This window comes from Bombina bombina, chromosome 9 (assembly GCF_027579735.1).
Source record: "Bombina bombina isolate aBomBom1 chromosome 9, aBomBom1.pri, whole genome shotgun sequence".
Lineage (NCBI taxonomy): Eukaryota > Metazoa > Chordata > Amphibia > Anura > Bombinatoridae > Bombina > Bombina bombina.
Genome location: NC_069507.1, coordinates 48,447,060 through 48,467,780, shown reverse-complemented (window position 1 = coordinate 48,467,780; position 20,721 = coordinate 48,447,060). Strand labels below are relative to the sequence as shown.

Genomic DNA, 20,721 nt, shown 5'->3' with positions numbered 1-20,721 from the left:
CCTTACATTCCGTTGATATTAAGTTATTATCTTGGAAAGTTTTGTTTTTAGTTGCAATCTCTTCTGCTAGAAGAGTTTCAGAATTATCTGCTCTGCAGTGTTCTCCTCCTTATCTGGTGTTCCATGCAGATAAGGTGGTTTTACGTACTAAACCTGGTTTTCTTCCAAAAGTTGTTTCTAACAAAAACATTAACCAGGAGATTATCGTACCTTCTCTGTGTCCGAAACCAGTTTCAAAGAAGGAACGTTTGTTGCACAATTTGGATGTTGTTCGCGCTCTAAAATTCTATTTAGATGCTACAAAGGATTTTAGACAAACATCTTCCTTGTTTGTTGTTTATTCTGGTAAAAGGAGAGGTCAAAAAGCAACTTCTACCTCTCTCTCTTTTTGGATTAAAAGCATCATCAGATTGGCTTACGAGACTGCCGGACGGCAGCCTCCCGAAAGAATCACAGCTCATTCCACTAGGGCTGTGGCTTCCACATGGGCCTTCAAGAACGAGGCTTCTGTTGATCAGATATGTAGGGCAGCGACTTGGTCTTCACTGCACACTTTTACCAAATTTTACAAGTTTGATACTTTTGCTTCTTCTGAGGCTATTTTTGGGAGAAAGGTTTTGCAAGCCGTGGTGCCTTCCATTTAGGTGACCTGATTTGCTCCCTCCCTTCATCCGTGTCCTAAAGCTTTGGTATTGGTTCCCACAAGTAAGGATGACGCCGTGGACCGGACACACCTATGTTGGAGAAAACAGAATTTATGTTTACCTGATAAATTACTTTCTCCAACGGTGTGTCCGGTCCACGGCCCGCCCTGGTTTTTTAATCAGGTCTGATAATTTATTTTCTTTAACTACAGTCACCACGGTATCATATGGTTTCTCCTATGCAAATATTCCTCCTTAACGTCGGTCGAATGACTGGGGTAGGCGGAGCCTAGGAGGGATCATGTGACCAGCTTTGCTGGGCTCTTTGCCATTTCCTGTTGGGGAAGAGAATATCCCACAAGTAAGGATGACGCCGTGGACCGGACACACCGTTGGAGAAAGTAATTTATCAGGTAAACATAAATTCTGTTTTCTCCAACATAGGTGTGTCCGGTCCACGGCGTCATCCTTACTTGTGGGATATTCTCTTCCCCAACAGGAAATGGCAAAGAGCCCAGCAAAGCTGGTCACATGATCCCTCCTAGGCTCCGCCTTCCCCAGTCATTCTCTTTGCCGTTGCACAGGCAACATCTCCACGGAGATGGCTAAGAGTTTTTTGGTGTTTAAATGTAGTTTTTATTCTTCAATCAAGAGTTTGTTATTTTAAAATAGTGCTGGTATGTACTATTTACTCTGAAACAGAAAGGAGATGAAGATTTCTGTTTGTAAGAGGAAAATGATTTTAGCAACCGTTACTAAAATCGATGGCTTTTTCCACACAGGACTGTTGAGATGAATTAACTTCAGTTGGGGGAAACAGTGAGCAGACTTTTGCTGCTTGAGGTATGACACATTTCTAACAAGACTTGGTAATGCTGGAAGCTGTCATTTTCCCTATGGGATCCGGTAAGCCATTTTCTTAATTTTTAATATAAGAATAAAGGGCTTCACAAGGGCTTAAAGACTGGTAGACATTTTTCTGGGCTAAAACGATTACTTTATAAGCATATTTAATGGTTTATAACTTTGAAGAGTTATTTTAATCTTGAGAATTCTGTTAAAAAAACGGCAGGCACTGTATTGGACACCTTTTTCACTGGGGGCCTTTTCTAGTCATAGGCAGAGCCTCATTTTCGCGCCACTAATGCGCAGTTGTTTTTGAGAAGCATGGCATGCAGATGCATGTGTGAGGAGCTCAGATCCACTGAAAAAGCTTATTGAAGGCGTCATTTGGTATCGTATTCCCCTCTGGGCTTGGTTGGGTCTCAGCAAAGCAGATACCAGGGACTGTATAGGGGTTAAATGTAAAAACGGCTCCGGTTCCGTTATTTTAAGAGTTAAAGCTTTCAAATTTGGTGTGCAATACTTTTAAGGCTTTAAGACACTGTGGTGAAATTTTGGTGAATTTTGAACAATTCCTTCATACTTTTGCGCATATTCAGTAATAAAGTGTGTTCAGTTTAAAATTTAAAGTGACAGTAACGGTTTTATTTTAAAACGTTTTTTGTGCTTTGTTATCAAGTTTATGCCTATTAACATGTCTGAACTATCAGATAGACGATGTTCTGTATGTTCGGAAGCCAAGGTTCCTCTCCATTTAAATATATGTGATGAATGTGACAAACAAAGTAGGGACAATGATGCCACTGATAATAATGTTGCCCAAAATGATTCCTTAAGTGAGGGGAGTAAGCATGGTACTGCATCATCTCCTTCTATGTCTACACCAGTCTTGCCCACTCAGGAGGTCCCTAGTGCAATGCCCACTTATCAGCGAAAGCGCGACTGCTCTGTTTTAGATACTGAAGAGCATGAGGACGCTGATGATAATGGTTCTGACATGCCCTTACACCAGTCTGAAGGGGCCAGGGAGGTTTTGTCTGAGGGAGAAATTTCAGATTCAGGAAAAATTTCTCAACAAGCTGAACCTGATGTTATTACATTCAAATTTAAATTGGAACATCTCCGCGCTCTGCTTAAGGAGGTGTTATCTACTCTGGATGATTGTGACAATTTGGTCATTCCAGAGAAATTATGTAAGATGGACAAGTTCCTAGAGGTCCCGGTGCCCCCCGAAGCTTTTCCTATACCCAAGCGGGTGGCGGACATTGTAAATAAAGAATGGGAAAGGCCCGGCATACCTTTTGTCCCTCCCCCTATATTTAAGAAATTATTTCCTATGGTCGACCCCAGGAAGGACTTATGGCAGACAGTCCCCAAGGTCGAGGGGGCGGTTTCTACTCTAAACAAACGCACCACTATCCCTATAGAAGATAGTTGTGCTTTCAAAGATCCTATGGATAAAAAATTAGAGGGTTTGCTTAAAAAGATGTTTGTTCAGCAAGGTTACCTTCTACAACCAATTTCATGCATTGTTCCTGTCACTACAGCAGCGTGTTTCTGGTTCGAAGAACTAGAAAAGTCGCTCAATAAAGCATCTTCTTATGAGGAGGTTATGGACAGAGTTCAAGCACTTAAATTGGCTAACTCTTTTACCTTAGACGCCACTTTGCAATTAGCTAGATTAGCGGCGAAAAATTCAGGTTTTGCTATTGTGGCGCGCAGAGCGCTTTGGCTAAAGTCTTGGTCAGCGGATGTGTCCTCCAAGAACAAATTGCTTAACATCCCTTTCAAGGGGAAAACGCTGTTTGGCCCTGACTTGAAAGAGATTATTTCAGACATCACTGGGGGAAAGGGCCACGCCCTTCCTCAGGATAGGTCTTTTAAGGCTAAAAATAAAACTAATTTTCGTCCCTTTCGCAGAAACGGACCAGCCTCAAATTCTACATCCTCTAAGCAAGAGGGTAATTCTTCTCAAACCAAGCCAGCCTGGAGACCGATGCAAGGCTGGAACAAAGGTAAGCAGGCCAAGAAGCCTGCTACCGCTACCAAGACAGCATGAGATGCTGGCCCCCGATCCGGGACCGGATCTGGTGGGGGGCAGACTCTCTCTCTTCGCTCAGGCTTGGGCAAGAGATGTTCAGGATCCTTGGGCGCTAGAAATAGTTTCTCAAGGTTATCTCCTGGAATTCAAGGAACTACCCCCAAGGGGAAGGTTCCACAGGTCTCAATTGTCTTCAGACCAAATAAAAAGACAGGCATTCTTACATTGTGTAGAAGACCTGTCAAAAATGGGAGTGATTCATCCTGTTCCATTAGGAGAACAAGGGATGGGGTTTTACTCCAATCTGTTCATAGTTCCCAAAAAAGAGGGAACATTCAGGCCAATTTTGGATCTCAAGATCCTAAACAAATTTCTCAGGGTTCCATCGTTCAAAATGGAAACCATTCGGACAATTCTTCCTACCATCCAGGAAGGTCAATTCATGACCACGGTGGATTTAAAGGATGCGTATCTACACATTCCTATCCACAAGGAACATCATCGGTTCCTAAGATTCGCCTTTCTGGACAAGCATTACCAGTTTGTGGCACTTCCATTCGGATTAGCCACTGCTCCAAGAATTTTCACAAAGGTACTAGGGTCCCTTCTAGCGGTGCTAAGGCCAAGGGGCATTGCAGTAGTACCTTACTTGGACGACATACTAATTCAAGCGTCGTCTCTGCCACAAGTAAAGGCTCATACGGACATTGTCCTAGCCTTTCTCAGATCTCACGGGTGGAAAGTGAACGTAGAAAAAAGTTCTCTATTCCCGTCAACAAGAGTTCCCTTCTTGGGAACAATAATAGACTCCTTAGAAATGAAGATTTTTCTGACAGAGGCCAGAAAATCAAAACTTCTAAGCTCTTGTCAAGTACTTCATTCTGTTCTTCTTCCTTCCATAGCGCAGTGCATGGAAGTAATAGGTTTGATGGTTGCGGCAATGGACATAGTTCCTTTTGCGCGAATTCATCTAAGACCATTACAACTGTGCATGCTCAGACAGTGGAATGGGGATTATACAGACTTGTCCCCGACGATCCAAGTAGATCAGAGGACCAGAGATTCACTCCGTTGGTGGCTGACCCTGGACAACCTGTCTCAAGGGATGAGCTTCCGCAGACCAGAGTGGGTCATTGTCACGACCGACGCCAGTCTGGTGGGCTGGGGCGAGGTCTGGAAATCCCTGAAAGCTCAGGGTCTATGGTCTCGGGAAGAATCTCTTCTCCCGATAAACATTCTGGAACTGAGAGCGATATTCAATGCTCTCAAGGCTTGGCCTCAACTAGCAAAGGCCAAATTCATAAGGTTTCAATCAGACAACATGACGACTGTTGCATATATCAACCATCAGGGGGGAACAAGGAGTTCCCTGGCGATGGAAGAAGTGACCAAAGTAATCCAATGGGCGGAGATTCACTCCTGCCACTTGTCTGCAATCCACATCCCAGGAGTGGAAAATTGGGAAGCGGATTTTCTGAGTCGTCATACATTTCATCCGGGGGAGTGGGAACTCCATCCGGATATCTTTGCCCACATAACTCAATTATGGGGCATTCCAGACATGGATCTGATGGCGTCTCGTCAGAACTTCAAGGTTCCTTGCTACGGGTCCAGATCCAGGGATCCCAAGGCGACTCTAGTAGATGCACTAGTAGCGCCCTGGACCTTCAACCTAGCTTATGTATTCCCACCGTTTCCTCTCATTCCCAGGCTGGTAGCCAGGATCAATCAGGAGAGGGCTTCGGTGATCTTGATAGCTCCTGCGTGGCCACGCAGAACTTGGTATGCAGACCTGGTGAATATGTCATCGGCTCCACCATGGAAGCTACCTTTGAGACGGGACCTTCTTGTTCAAGGTCCGTTCGAACATCCGAATCTGGACTCACTCCAACTGACTGCTTGGAGATTGAACGCTTGATTTTATCAAAGCGTGGGTTCTCAGATTCTGTCATTGATACTCTTATTCAGGCTAGAAAGCCTGTAACTAGAAAAATTTACCATAAAGTATGGAAGAAATATATCTGTTGGTGCGAATCGAAAGGATTCCCATGGAACAGGATAAAAATTCCTAAGATTCTATCCTTTCTACAAGAGGGTTTGGAGAAAGGATTATCTGCAAGTTCTTTGAAGGGACAGATTTCTGCTTTATCTGTTTTACTTCACAAAAAGCTGGTGGCTGTGCCAGATGTTCAGGCTTTTGTTCAGGCTCTGGTTAGAATCAAGCCTGTTTACAAACCTTTGACTCCTCCTTGGAGTCTCAATTTAGTTCTTTCAGTTCTTCAATTGGTTCCGTTTGAACCCTTACATTCCGTAGATATTAAGTTATTATCTTGGAAAGTTTTGTTTTTGGTTGCAATTTCTTCTGCTAGAAGAGTTTCAGAGTTATCTGCTCTGCAGTGTTCTCCTCCTTATCTGGTGTTCCATGCAGATAAGGTGGTTTTCCGTACTAAACCTGGTTTCCTTCCGAAAGTTGTTTCTAACAAAAATATTAACCAGGAGATAGTTGTACCTTCTTTGTGTCCGAATCCAGTTTCAAAGAAGGAACGTTTGTTGCACAATTTGGATGTAGTTCGTGCTCTAAAATTCTATTTAGAGGCTACAAAGGATTTCAGACAAACATCTTCCTTGTTTGTTGTTTATTCTGGTAAAAGGAGAGGTCAAAAAGCAACTTCTACCTCTCTCTCTTTTTGGCTTAAAAGCATCATCCGATTGGCTTATGAGACTGCCGGACGGCAGCCTCCTGAAAGAATCACAGCTCACTCCACTAGGGCTGTGGCTTCCACATGGGCCTTCAAGAACGAGGCTTCTGTTGATCAGATATGTAAGGCAGCGACTTGGTCTTCACTGCACACTTTTACTAAATTTTACAAATTTGATACTTTTGCTTCTTCTGAGGCTATTTTTGGGAGAAAGGTTTTGCAAGCCGTGGTGCCTTCCATCTAGGTGACCTGATTTGCTCCCTCCCATCATCCGTGTCCTAAAGCTTTGGTATTGGTTCCCACAAGTAAGGATGACGCCGTGGACCGGACACACCTATGTTGGAGAAAACAGAATTTATGCTTACCTGATAAATTACTTTCTCCAACGGTGTGTCCGGTCCACGGCCCGCCCTGGTTTTTTAATCAGGTCTGATGAATTATTTTCTCTAACTACAGTCACCACGGTATCATATGATTTCTCCTATGCATATTCCTCTTTTACGTCGGTCGAATGACTGGGGAAGGCGGAGCCTAGGAGGGATCATGTGACCAGCTTTGCTGGGCTCTTTGCCATTTCCTGTTGGGGAAGAGAATATCCCACAAGTAAGGATGACGCCGTGGACCGGACACACCGTTGGAGAAAGTAATTTATCAGGTAAGCATAAATTCTGTTTTTTTAATACAATATAGGCTTAAAGGGACACTGAACCCATTTTTTTTCTTTGATGATTCAGATAGAGCATGCAATTTGAAGCTTTCTAATTTACTCCTATAATCAATTTTTCTTCATTCTCTTGCTATCTTTATTTGAAAAGCAAGAATGTAAGTTTAGAAGCCGGACCATTTTTGGTTTACAACCTGGGTTGTCCTTGCTGATTGGATAGCACCAATAAACAAGTGCTGTCCAGTGTTCTGAACCAAAAATTGACTGGCTCCTTAGCTTAGATGCCTTCTTTTTCAAATAAAGATAGCGAGAGAATCAAGAAAAATTGATAAAAGGAGTAAATTAGAGCATGCAATTTTAAGCAACTTTCGATCTGAATCATGAAATAAAAAATTTGGGTTTAGTATCCCTTTAACTGCTTCAGTTGAAAGGGACAGTGCAGACAAAAATGACCAAATGCCAGATGCGCATCCTGTTGTATTACTAAGCAGAGGTGTAAACGTAAATCCCCTGATTTCAGGGTAGTCACTTAGGAGAAGAAGGATGTTTTGATGGCTATTCTCTAAATTGGAAATATATAATACATCCTCAGATTTCCTTTTTTATGGATGAAATGTTCAATCTTTGAATCTGATCAATATTTCCAGGAGCATCAATCTTTGAACAAATCATGTCTGCCCCCAGCTTTGTCAGCTAAGTAGATAAATCTTCTATTTGTCATAGAGTTTTAATCAGTTGATTCCTACAGTAAACACATGTTGTACGTTTGACCATCAAGGTGCAACTCTGTAATGCGTCTACAAATAGACTGCAAAGTGCAGAAAAGGAGCGGAATATTGTCCATAGGAAGCTGATTCTGTTTGGACCAGTGTAGAACAAATAAAACCATTCTAGCCTTAAAGGGGTATGAAATAATGTGTTTGTTGTATGTAGAGCATACAATTTCAAATAACTTTCCAATTTACTTCTATATTTTTAATTTTGTTCCAGTCTTTTAGTATCCTTTGTTGAAGGAGCAGCACTGCACTAATGGGAGATGGCTGAACACATTGGGTGAGCCAATAATAAGAGGCAAATATGCGCATCACTAATCTGCAGCTACCCTGACAGTAATGCTTTGCTACTTTGCTTTTCAACAAAGAATACCAAGAGAATAAAGCAAATTAGATCATGGAAGTAAATTGGGAAGTTGTTTAAATTGCATGCTCTCTTTTTTTATATATACATATATATTTTTTAAAGAAAAATTTAAATTTGCCTAGAATTTACACTTCCGACTTGGGTGAGTGGAGTAGGGTTTAGGTTGTGTTTGTATCTGTGATCAAAAAGATCAGGGGAAACTGTAAATATTAATAATATTTCAGAGCACACAGAGATAGCATTGCCTAGGATTATCAGATATAGTCTGTTTGTTAGGACAGTTGATTGGGATGGAAATACCCTTGAATTCTGGGTCATCTCTGTAGGAACCTGCATTACCCTTTCTCTTTTGTTTTTAATCTTCAAGGTACAGGTGCAAATCTCCAAATCCGGAATTAATAAAAAAAATATATATATAAAGTCGGGATTTTAGAATAACATATTTTAAAAATAAAATGATTAATATAACATTCTTTTTTTCTATCAGTAAATCCCAATTTTTTTCTGCCTGCATCTTTTTTGTTTTTTTTTGTTTTTATATTCTAAAAATACAAATGCTAATCTATATTTATTTAAACGACAACTATTACTGATTACAGTACTGTACTATCTACCTGATGGTATTAAAAATGCTATTAAAAATTATATAAAATATATATGTATGTGTGTGTATGTATGTGTGTGTTTATATCTACGTGTGTGTTATATATATATATATATATATATATACTGTATATATGTGTGTAATTGTGTATGTGTATATATATATATATATATATATATATATATGTGCGTGTATTGATGTATGTATGTGTGTGTTTATATCTACGTGTGTGTTATATATATATATATATATACTGTATATATGTGTGTAATTGTGTATGTGTATATATATATATATATATATATATATATATATATGTGCGTGTATGTATGTATGTATGTGTGTGTTTATATCTACGTGTGTGTTTATATATATATATATATATATATATATATATATATATATATATATACTGTATATATGTGTGTAATTGTGTGTGTGTATATATATATATATATATATATATGTGCGTGTATGTATGTATGTGTGTGTTTATATCTACGTGTGTGTTTTTATATATATATATATATATATATATATATATATATATATATATATATACTGTATATATGTGTGTAATTGTGTATGTGTATATATATATATATATATATATGTGCATGTATGTATGTATGTGTGTGTTTATATCTACGTGTGTGTTTTTATATATATACTGTATATATGTGTGTAATTGTGTATGTGTGTGTATATATATATATATATATATATATATATATATATACTGTATATATGTGTGTAATTGTGTGTATATATATATGTGCGTGTATGTATGTATGTATATATATATATACTGTATATATGTGTGTAATTGTGTATGTGTATATATATATATATGTGCGTGCGTGTATGTATGTGTATATATATATATATATATATATATATATATATATATATATATATATATATATATATATATATATATATATAATTAGCAGGGAGTATTACAATGTTTAAAAACATCGGAGTCCAGCACATAGCTTGAAAGACAAGAGGAGAGCACACATATATATCTGTCTGTAATTGCCTGTTAAACTAATTACATCCTATGTTCAGAGACACATTAGAGAGATGCTACTACGCAAATACAAGTAGTGTTTTGTTACTGTGGGCAGTTTGTTTAATTTTCTGCTAAAGTAGATACATAAAACGCATCCTAAATTAAAGGGACAGAGTAAACACCTTGTAAGTAAACAATTTTTCAGTAGACTTGCAATAAATTAACATTAGATTAGTGTGAAAAGTTTTTGAATTCATTAACACCTTGTTTGCTGCAATCAATTTTTTTCAATAGCCGAACATCCGTTACCATTAACCTTATTCTGACGATCCTGTCCCTACTTGTTACCAGAGCAGCTAGCCAGGTTGTGTTTTGGAAATTATCAGTTGTTTTGCAGTCTGTAATTTTATCATTTCTTCTCGAGCCAGTAAGGGACACATATGTACCAGGCTCCGGCTTGTGAAGCCCGCATGTGCTCTTTGAGTTCTTAGAACTGGAAATCCAACGGTTTTCATATTTAAAGGACTATTAAATACACTAGAATTGCTAAAAAAAAAGAAACTAGCACTGGCTGTTCCTTTTAAAGTTATTTATATATATATATATATATATATATATATATATATATATATATATTTATTTTTTTCTTTATTAGATTTTTATTGAGTATACAAGATTGACTAGAAAACTGACATGACACAGCAGCAACAGAAATAATCATAAAACTATACATGAGTGAATGTATTTGAAATAAATGTCCATTCGTTACGATCTTCTGGTCTCTTGTGTTTAATTTTATATTTAACTAGTCGATAAGCCTACCCAGAGGGTAGTCTATGTGTTGAAAATACAACCCCAAGCTACAAAAAATAAAAATACAGAAAAAAATAAACAAAGCTAACAAAAATAATAAAATTAAACCTAAACTAATGCCCCTATAAAAATAAAAAATCCCCCCAAAATGCCCCCCTAATCTAATACTTAACTACCAATAGCCCTTAAAAGGGCTTTTTGTAGGGCATTGCCCTAAGTTTAACAGCTCTTTTACATTAAAAACAAGTCCCACCTATCAGTAAAACCTCCCACCCACCAAACTGCCCAACATAAAAAAAAACTAACACTAATAAACCTAAACTACCCATTGCCCCTAAAAGGTCATTTGTATGGGCATTGCCCTTAAAATATCATTCAGCTCTTTTTCACTGCCCTTAAAAGGGCATTCAGCTCTTTTGAAATTTGCCCCAAAAAGGTTTTTTGAAAATTTTTCAGGGTTTTTATTTTTTTAGATTAGGGTTTTTTTGGGCAGATTTCAAAAGAGCTGAATGCCCTTTTAAGGGCAGTGAAAAAGAGCTGAATACCCTTTTAAGGGCAATGCCCATACAAATGCCTCTTTAGGGGCATTGGGTAGTTTAGGTTTATTAGTGTTAGTTTTTTTGGGGGGGGTTTGGTGGGTGAGGGGTTTTACTGTTGGGGGGGACTTGGTTTATTTGTAATGTAAAAGAGCTGTTAAACGTAGTTTAGCATTAGATTAGTGTTTTTTTATTAGGGGGGGCTTAGTGTTGTTTATTATTTTTTTAATGTTAGCGTTTTTTTATTTTCTGTAATTAGATTAATGTAATGTAATTTTTTTGTATTTTTTATTTAATGTAGTATTTTTTTTTAATTGTAATTAAGTGGTTAATTTAGGGGGTGTTAGGTTAGGGGGCGTTAGGTTATGGGGCTTAGTCATTACATTATTTTTTTGCATTGTGGGGGTTGGCAGTGTAGGAGTTAATAGGTAAATTAGGTTTAATGTGTTGTAGGAGGTTGGCGGATTAGGGGTTAATAGATGTATTAGGTAGTTTGCAATGTTGGGGTTTGCGGATTTCGGGGTTAATAATTTTATTAGGTAGTTATTTTTTTCTTACGGGTGGTTAGATTTTTTTTTTTAATAATACCTATTGCAGGCACTTAGTTTTTTTTTTTTTTTAAATACTTATTGAGGACGGTTAGGTGTTTTTTTTCATACTTATTGCGTGCAGTTCTTTTTTTTTAATACTTATTGTGGGCGGTTAGGTGTTTTTTTCATACTTATTGCGTTTTTTTTTAATACTTATTGCAAGCGTTTTTTTTTTTTTTTTTAAATGCTCCGTTAGCCTTCGCTGCATCCCGGTGAATTCCGAAAATGGCAGGGTGGTGAAAGAATCCACTGCAGATTCTTTCACCACCCTGCCATTTTCGTAATTATTGATTTTAAAAGGTTATAGAGACAAAAGTGTTTTATTTGATTGCCTTGAATATTGTTGGCTATAAACATTACCTGGATAATAAAACACTAATTGCTGCATTTAACAAGAAGAAATACATTTTGTGAAATGACGATCACCGGTCTGCTGTACTAAGGAAAATGGTACGTTTATTTTTAAAAAACTCTTAACTGTTAAGTTTAATAAATAAAAGTGCCCCTGTTTTTAAGAGTAATTTTAAAAACCGGACACTTTCTCATTAAACTTTACATTCACTTTAACCGTTTAAATGAATTCTAGGATTTTGATTTTTATTTAATTTTGTTCTGTTCTCAGGTTTTCAGTAATAAAATAAATAATAATAAAAAAAATATATAAATAAAATGATCATATTAAACAAGCTAATTGTTTTATGGGTTCAAAAATCCTGATTGTTAAAAATATTTTCACATACTCAAAATAATAGTAGAAAATCTGAGAAAGATAAAGTATATTTGTCTGTTTTTGTTGATTATAATATGTTCCAATTGTTTATATCCTCATTTATTTCCTAATTATGCATAATGAAACAACTTTGTAATATATATTATTTATTTTTATCCCCTTTCATGTAATTTAGCTCTTATAATTGAGCAATTTCCATTTCTCAGAGCTTGAAATGCACCCTGCTGATTTCTCAAAGATAACTCTGCTACATATTTTTCTCTAATTGTTTTTTTTATAAGATAATGCCTACAACACTATCAGGCCCATTTATCAAGCTCCGTATGGAACTTGAAGGGCCGTGTTTCTGGCGAGTCTTCAGACTCGCCAGAAACACAAGTTATGAAGCAGCGGTCTAAAGACCGCTGCTTCATAACCCTGTCCGCCTGCTCTGAGCAGGCGGACAGGAACCGCCGGAAATCAACCCGATCGAATACGATCGGGTTGATTGACAGCTCCCTGCTGGCGGCCGATTGGCCGCGAGTCAGCAGGGGGCGGCGTTGCACCAGCAGCTCTTGTGAGCTGCTGGTGCAATGTTAAATGTGGAGAGCGTATTGCTCTCCGCATTTAGCGAGGTCTTGCGGACCTGATCCGCAGTGTCGGATCAGGTCCGCAAGCCCTTTGATAAATGGGCCCCTTTGCATTCTATACTAACTTTATGAGATTGGCTGGCCTTGCTGTTTGTGGACTAAAGCTCAGATTGTTTCCTCCTAATAGGGTAAATGGTGTGTGGGGTTTGACTATTGAAAAAAAAAAAAGAATTGTATTAAAAGGATGTTACTTTAATTTAAAAATATTAGGACTTGGCTGATATGTTATTCTATAGCAACATAACAGAAATGTCTTGTAATTTACTAGGATGGGCGAATGTTTTGCAATATTCAAAAATGTAAACAAATTTTAACACATTCGTTCGTTCATTTCGAATTTTGAATGTTTGCACAACATTCTAACATTGGTTTTATGTAATAGTATTTCTAATGCTTTCTTTAAATGCAAAATTTGAATTCGAAAAATGCAAAATCTGAATTTATATATTTGTATCTATTATGTATAAATGTAAGAAATTCCCTACCACATGAACTATTGAACTTCTGAATAGTATTTGTTAAATGGAATGTTACATTCGAAGTTTTAAATGTGGATATTCGATTTCATTATGAACATTCGAAAACAAAAATAAGATTCGATTACCAGATTTTAATGGATTTTCATTCTTATCAACATTAGATTGGTAGCACGAATAGTCCTGTAGACATTAATTTTGGACAAACTAATTACTCATTCAGCATATTCGCCCCTCCCTAGTAGTTACCAGGTGCTTACAGTAACCTCTAAAACTGTCTTTCCTGCAAATAAAAAAGCACTATTTAAATAATGTGAAGACACATGTATTTGATGAAAAAGCCACAGTTATGTTAAAACTGTTTTATCTTTAAGGTCTACGGTCTACGGTCTACTTGAATTTTTTTTTTTTAAATAGATAATCCCTTTATTACCCATTCCCCAGTTTTGCATAACCAACACAGTTATATTAATACGCTTATATTAATACACCTCTGATTTCCTGTAACTAATCCTCTGCAGACTGCCCCCTTATCCCAGTGCTTTTTACAAACTTGCATTTTAGCCAGTTAGTGCTGGTTCCTGCATAACCATTATCATTTTCCATGGGAGTGTGAGCATGATGTTTTCTATATGGCACTGTCTTGCTGTAAATAGCTATTAAAAAGCACTGAGATAAGAGGCAGCCTGCAGGGGCTTAGAAACAAGCAAACTTAGAGGTTATAAAGTATATTAATAGAACCATGTTGGTTGTGCAAAGCTGGGGAATGGGTAGTAAAGATGTTATCTATCTTTAGACAATACAAAAATCAAGTAGAATGTCCCTTTAAACATATACATCTAATTCTTGTGGACTGATTGCTCATTGGCTGATAAGCAGAACTCTCACTGATTTTCCTCTTAGTGGAGGAATCTCTGTTAAAAAGACTTCTGTCAGGAGCAACAAAGGTTTATACAGTACATATAGGAAAGTGATATAAATATTACAGTCAGCAGAGTGACTATCCATTTACTATACAAAAAATAAAACTAATAACCGTGAACAACAGTTCTTTACTAGTACAGTGAAATCACAAACATTTGTGTGTCTGTTTTCTTGTTTTGTAGTCTTGGGATGCGTTTTTTCGCAGTGCTGATGCTGGTGCCCCCCCTGGTGAGGTGCATATTAAACCGACCATAAATTATCCAGAAATGATAGCACCAATGATTCAAAGCCAAAGTTATGCCATGGTACCAGCGAAAGCAGAGAAGTTGGTGGAAGACCATTTGGCGGTACAGTCGTTGATAAGAGCCTATCAGGTATGTCCTTATTAGTATGTATACCCCAGCCTTGTTTGCCACCAGTACAGTAACACTGCTTGATAATTTGGATCGAGTACTGTAATATAACTTTATAATATAGAGTGCTGTATATAACTTTATAATATAGAGTGCTGTAATATAACTTTATAATATAGAGTGCTGAAATATAACTTTATAATATAGAGTGCTGTAATACTGTAATGGGATGGATGGTAAACTGTCTCCTTTATTAAAACAGATTTGGAATGTTAGTGATATTTTAGATGGAATTTAATTAATTAGTCCTAATGAAGTTGTGCTATAACTTTTTAATAAAGAAATGAAATCCAAAAACCCAGTGCTCTGCCACCAACATTAAAAGTACATTTTTCTGTAAGCTAAAGGTTTGAATTGTTGGACAACAATTCAAATCTTTAGCTCACAGAAAATTTGACTTTTGAAGTGGGCGGCGGAGTGTGGGGTATTTGGATTTCATATCTATATTAAAAGTAAGTTATAGCGCATCTTCGTTACAACTGATAAATTAAATTCCATCTAAAATATAAAGGACAGGAAAACACGGTAAGCGCTCCAAATCTCCGTCTGCCGCCCTAGTGTACAGCTCCGCTTCCTTGCTGCTATCGCAGACCTCCTCACACACTTAACTGGTGTTACAGTCACAGCGGTCCCCACAGGAACAACAGGTGATCCTCAAACTGAGCCGGTGTCACAGCCTCAACAGTCCCACAGAAACGGCAGCACAGTGGAATGGTGCCCTGGAACAGCAGGAGTCTTCACTAACTGCCAAAATAGAACAAAACAGGAATCCAGTTCTTGAGGCACGTATCCTATCTGTGTTCTAAAATAAGAATGCCAGGGTATATGCCTAAAAATACTGGCTTTTCTTTTTAAACGGGAAGAAAATGGGACTGGAGTTTAAGTAATCCTGTCAGTTTCTCAGTGAGAGCATGGATGATGAGTCCGGAGATGCAGGGAGAAACCATCCCGACTCATATTAACAGCTCCTTGGCAATCAGCGTTGACGAGTTTCGCTGCCTGCCTTTATTCACTCAAGTCCATGTCAGAAGAGAGACTACTATCTGTCACACTTGAAGGGCCGTGTTCCTGTTCCACAGTGTAGATTCCAGTAAGATTGTTTCGTTTTATTTTGATATGTGAATGTAATGTTAACGAAAGAAGGTAGGGTCTCAGTGGGACTCCTTTTATCTTAATAAGGAATCATGGGTTAATATCTCCTGAGGGGAGTTATTGAACGGGGGGAACTTTAATCATGTTTATTATATATTTCTATCTGCTAATGTGTAGCAATACTTAGGCTCATGGCTTACAGAACATAACGGCCTTATCTTAATGGTGCAATCTCTTGAGATTGCGCGCCCTTTTTGTGACTGGCACGGTGCACCTCGTGACGGGTGCGGTTACGCTGTTACTCACTTCCGTATGACTGTGTGGCGACAGAGAGAGCCTGCTTGTGGGTTGTCTGGTTCACAGGAGGTGGTAAATGCCCCAGCCAATGGGGGTGTAAAAAGGGTGCCAGTTAGTGTTTGTCATGTTTGTTATCCCAAAATTATAGAGGATTCTGATATCTTAGACACGGATGTCTCCGATACTGATAATGCATCTTGTGATGAATATGAAATGGCCCTGGTTATCGATGCCCATCAGTTATGTTCCAATTGCTATTCTAGAGTACTCTCTTCTCCCGAATCAGGGAGCTTAGAGTGTGTTGAGCCATCTGCCTCCGAGGTTGTCCCGTGAGGCGCATGCCCAAGACCCTTTCTTGACTACGCAAGCAGGTGTTCTAGTTCTGAGCTTGGGTGAATGAGGCCTCTGATCGGCTGGTCCCGTTAGCATTGTCATTCACCTTGGGTGTTCACCCGCTGGTGCTGCCTTCCTTTTATTTTGATCCGGATGGATGTGTCTGATTTGTTTTTCTTAAGCTCATGTCTGATAGATTTTCGTTTTGAGAACGTTCTTCTCTGGAACCGATACTTGCGATTTTGTGGTCACGTGGGCACTTCCACGGAGTGAATAACAGAATTATGTTTCTAGTTTGTTTATCGAACCTTTGGGTAAAATTTTCTTGGACCTTGGACAGTTCTGGAGTTTCCTTATACCAGGTAGGTACTGGTCGGACCCTTTTTTGCTGTTACTTGGGTTCATGTCACCCTCGTGGTGCTGATTTAATCCTGTTGGATTCTAAATATCACTTGGCCTTTTGATATGGACTCCGGGCTCGGATCCTATTTCGAAGTATGAGGCCTAGTGTGTAGATACAACGCTTCCGAATGGAGGGTTGTGAGTGCCGATCTAAGGTTGGATTTTTCTGGCTAGTCGCCTGGGATACGGGTCTGACTTTTCAGACGTCGTCATGGTTCTTACAGGTCCCTGGAGACTCAGAACCGTAGTTTCCATTCCCTTGGGGTTGGGAGATGTGAATGACCTCCGTGGTCTAGTGTTCCGAGTGGTGAATGATTTGCGTCCTTCCTTGAGGTTCTTCTGGATGCTGACTCTTTAGCCTAATAACATTATTTTGCGGTGGCAGAGTCTCCTTCCTTCCTGCCTTGGGTGGGTCATCTGGTCTGGAAATGCGGGCATGTCTTTCTTCCCTTGCTCAGAGTTGCGTTACTCTAAGAGGTGGAGTGCAGGGGTTTCCCTGCCTTCTGTGGGGAGCTGTGAGGCTTCCAGCTTCTACCCTGTTAAAGGGTTTTTTGGAAGATCGATCCTGAAAGGATCTCTGGAGGCTGTTGTCTCTTTTATATAGGATCTTCCCTTGGTCTGACCATGGTCTTCGACGCTCGGGTGTTATCTTCGACCTCGTTGCAGATCTAGCCTTGAGGCTTAACAGTGAAGGGCCGAGGTCGGTTACAGAAGGTCGCCCTTCTGGGGTCAGGTAGATGACCATTTCTCCACAATGCTCTGTTGGGGTTTCGTGGAGGGTGGTTTATGTCTAGCTCACTGGAATGGCAAGCAGAAGGTACAGGGTTCACATCCACCTTCCGGTGCTGGTTGTTACCTTGCCAGTGTGTGTAAAACTTAGTTAAGCTTGTCTACGAGATTTTGATGTTCCTTGTAGACTCCAGTTGTCTTTTCAACTGAGTTGGCAATATTGATCGAGGGGTCTTGCCTCTATGGTAGGGTGGTTTCCGTTGCTTTTGTTCCCTTTCTCTCCTAGAGTGGGGGATGGGTTCTTGTGTGTTCTCATTGATTTAGAGTTCCTCAGTATCTGTGACGACCTGTGGGTCCTTGTTTTTCTTGCCTTGTATTTTTTTCCCCCCTTCTTGCATTCTCAGAATCCTGGAATAGGGAGATGTGGAGTAGTGACTGGTTCCACCGTTCCTGCAGCAGGAGGCTGGGGGTTTGAACCCTGGTAAGGCTCCTGTTAATTGTTGGATTCTGATATTTAGATGCTGGGGGTCTGAGAACTCTCTTCCCTTGGGAAGTGTTCCTCTTTATGGTGTAGGGGGTCTCGTGCCCGAGCTCGAAGTCTATCCTGTTTCACGGTAGCATGCCATTTTTGGTAACGGTCAGAGTTCTACTCGGGGGTTTTGCTTCTCGTAGATCCATCCTTTTTCTCCAGAGGTCTGAGACTCTTGTCTTTGGTCTTTGACTAGCCTTTTGGCTGGGACCATTACCCTGGAGGGAAGGTCGAGATCGGTTACTCTATGCAGTGTTGACCGTTTTCTTCTTGAGTCTGTCCTCCCCTTCGGTGGGAGGCCTTTTGATGTTCTCCTCTTCCCTAACGGTGTCTGTTGCTGGTAGGGGATTCTCCTTGGAGGGAGCTGTTGTTGAAATTTTCGGCGCTATTCAGTGGTTTGAGTTTCACAATGGCTTAGATCAGCCTTCCTACCTGGAAGCTGGTCATTATGAGTTCTTATTTAGGTAGCTTGGTGTTCTCTTGGAGAGCTCTTTGTTAGTTGCTGGGATAGTTATCCTGTCTATGCTGTCTAATGCTTGCTTAGCCTGCAGGTTTCAACTTGACTACGATACAACGGGGAACTCACGGTTTTCTGGAGCACCTTATGGTATGGTGCTGTGTCAGGGATATGAGGATCCCTCGGGTCCTTTTTGGGACGGTTTTCCCTGAGTATGGACTTCTTTTCAGGTCCTTGTTTTTCTGGGGATTTCATCTCCCTAGGCGATAATATCGTGACAACCTTGGGTTCTAAGTTTGTTGTGAACCCATGCGGAATGGTCCTTTGGTTTTCATCTGGGGATCTATTCTCCCTTTCGGGGGCAGATAGAGGTCCTTGACCTTTTAGGTTGGGTACTCTTTGTGGGAGTCGAGAGCCGCGACGCTGGCTCCTCGGAGGCTGTTTGTGCTTGGCGGACTCTGGGGCTGAGTGGTCTCTAGCTCGGCTTTGCTGGTTGTGTAACTGATGGGCAGTTACCTGTTCTTCGGTTTTTTTACCCGTGTCGTTTATTATTTTTATAGGGTGTCGGGTAATTTCAGGCTGTGGTGCCTTTCGAAGGGGCCGCATTTTTGTACCCACCCTTTGTTTGCATTCAGTGTCCTCTAGCTTGGGTATTGTTTTCCCAAAAGTAATGAATGCAGCTGTGGACTCTTCCCGTTTAAGAAGAAAAACATAAATTATGCTTACCTGATAATTTTCTTTTCTTCTGACGGGAAGAGTCCAAAGCTCCTGCCCGCGTTTTGTCTATGAGGCGGCAGCAAATTTTTATTCTTCTGGCACCTTTTTTTCACCCTGATATTTCTCCTACTGTTCCTTGTTCTCTTGGCAGAATGACTGGGGGATGAGGGAAGTGGGGGAGGTATTTGAAGCCTTTGACTGGGGTTTCTTTGCCTCCTCCTGGTGGCCAGGTTCTGAATTCCCAAAAGTAATGAATGCAGCTGTGGACTCTTCCTATCAGAAGAAAAGAATATTATCAGGTGAGCATAATTTATGTTTTTATTGAAGCTTAAGATTAAAGTAGTTACAAGGTAGTAAGGTCAAACGCGTTTCGTTTGATCACACTTTTTCAATGACCCATTGAAAAAGTGTGAGCAAATGAAACGCGTTTGACCTTACTACCTTGTAACTACTTTTATCTCAAGCTTCAATAAAAGCCTGTATTTTTAGGTATCTACCCTGGCATTCTTATTTTACAACACAGAACTGGATTCCTGTTTTCATCTAAAATATCACTAACATTCCAGATCTGTTTATATAAAAGGGGAGAGTTTACCATCACTTTAACCCTCCAATATGGAGCAGCCAAGTAACACTGAATGAAAACATGGTACCATTTAAAAATCTGTTAAAGGGACATAATACTCATATGCTAAATCACTTGAAACTGATGCAGTATAACTGTAAAAAGCTGACAGGAAAATATCACCTGAGCATCTCTATGTAAAAAAGGAAGATATTTTACCTCACAATCTCCTCAGCTCAGCAGAGTAAGTTCTGTGTAAAAAGTTATACTTCACCTGCTCCCAGTTGCAGGTAAAAAAAAAAAATGAAGAAATGAACAGCAGCCAATCAGCATCAGCAGTGCTGAGGTCAGGAACCTTTACTGTGATCTCATGAGATTTGACTTAACTTTCATGAGATTTCACTTCCTTTACCCGATTGGTGAAATAATATGAGAGTGCACAAGGCTCATCCCTTCAGCTGTCCTAGGACATACATACTAATATGCTGCTTAGAAATCCTTTACAATGGGAGGTGGCTACTGAGGAACTTTTGAGGTAAAATATCTTTCTTTTTTACATAGAGATGTTCAAGTGATATTTTCTAGTCAGCTTTTCACAGCTATGCTGCATCACTTTCAAGTGTTTAAACATTTGGGTATTATGGCCCTTTAAGCAACACTTAAAGGATAAAACATGATGGTTCCTGCAATACAACATAGATCATTTGTAGTTCAGATGAAAAACAACATACAGCTTGCTTTAAAAAGATTTTCAGCATGAGTGCACACTCTTTATACTACAATATGTACTCCTTATGGGAATTTTCATTCTTATAAAAAAAAACAACGTAATGCAACAA

At 39.3% G+C, this 20,721-nt stretch overlaps 1 protein-coding gene across 1 annotated transcript in view; it reads left to right on the top strand.

Annotated features, from left to right (window-relative positions):
* OGDHL (oxoglutarate dehydrogenase L) overlaps positions 1-20,721 on the top strand; it is a 253,936-nt gene that overhangs the window by 68,428 nt on the left and 164,787 nt on the right. The window contains exon 3 of the mRNA XM_053692073.1: positions 14,531-14,722. Coding sequence (XP_053548048.1) covers positions 14,531-14,722 — 192 coding nt within the window. The remainder of the gene's footprint in view (positions 1-14,530; positions 14,723-20,721) is intronic.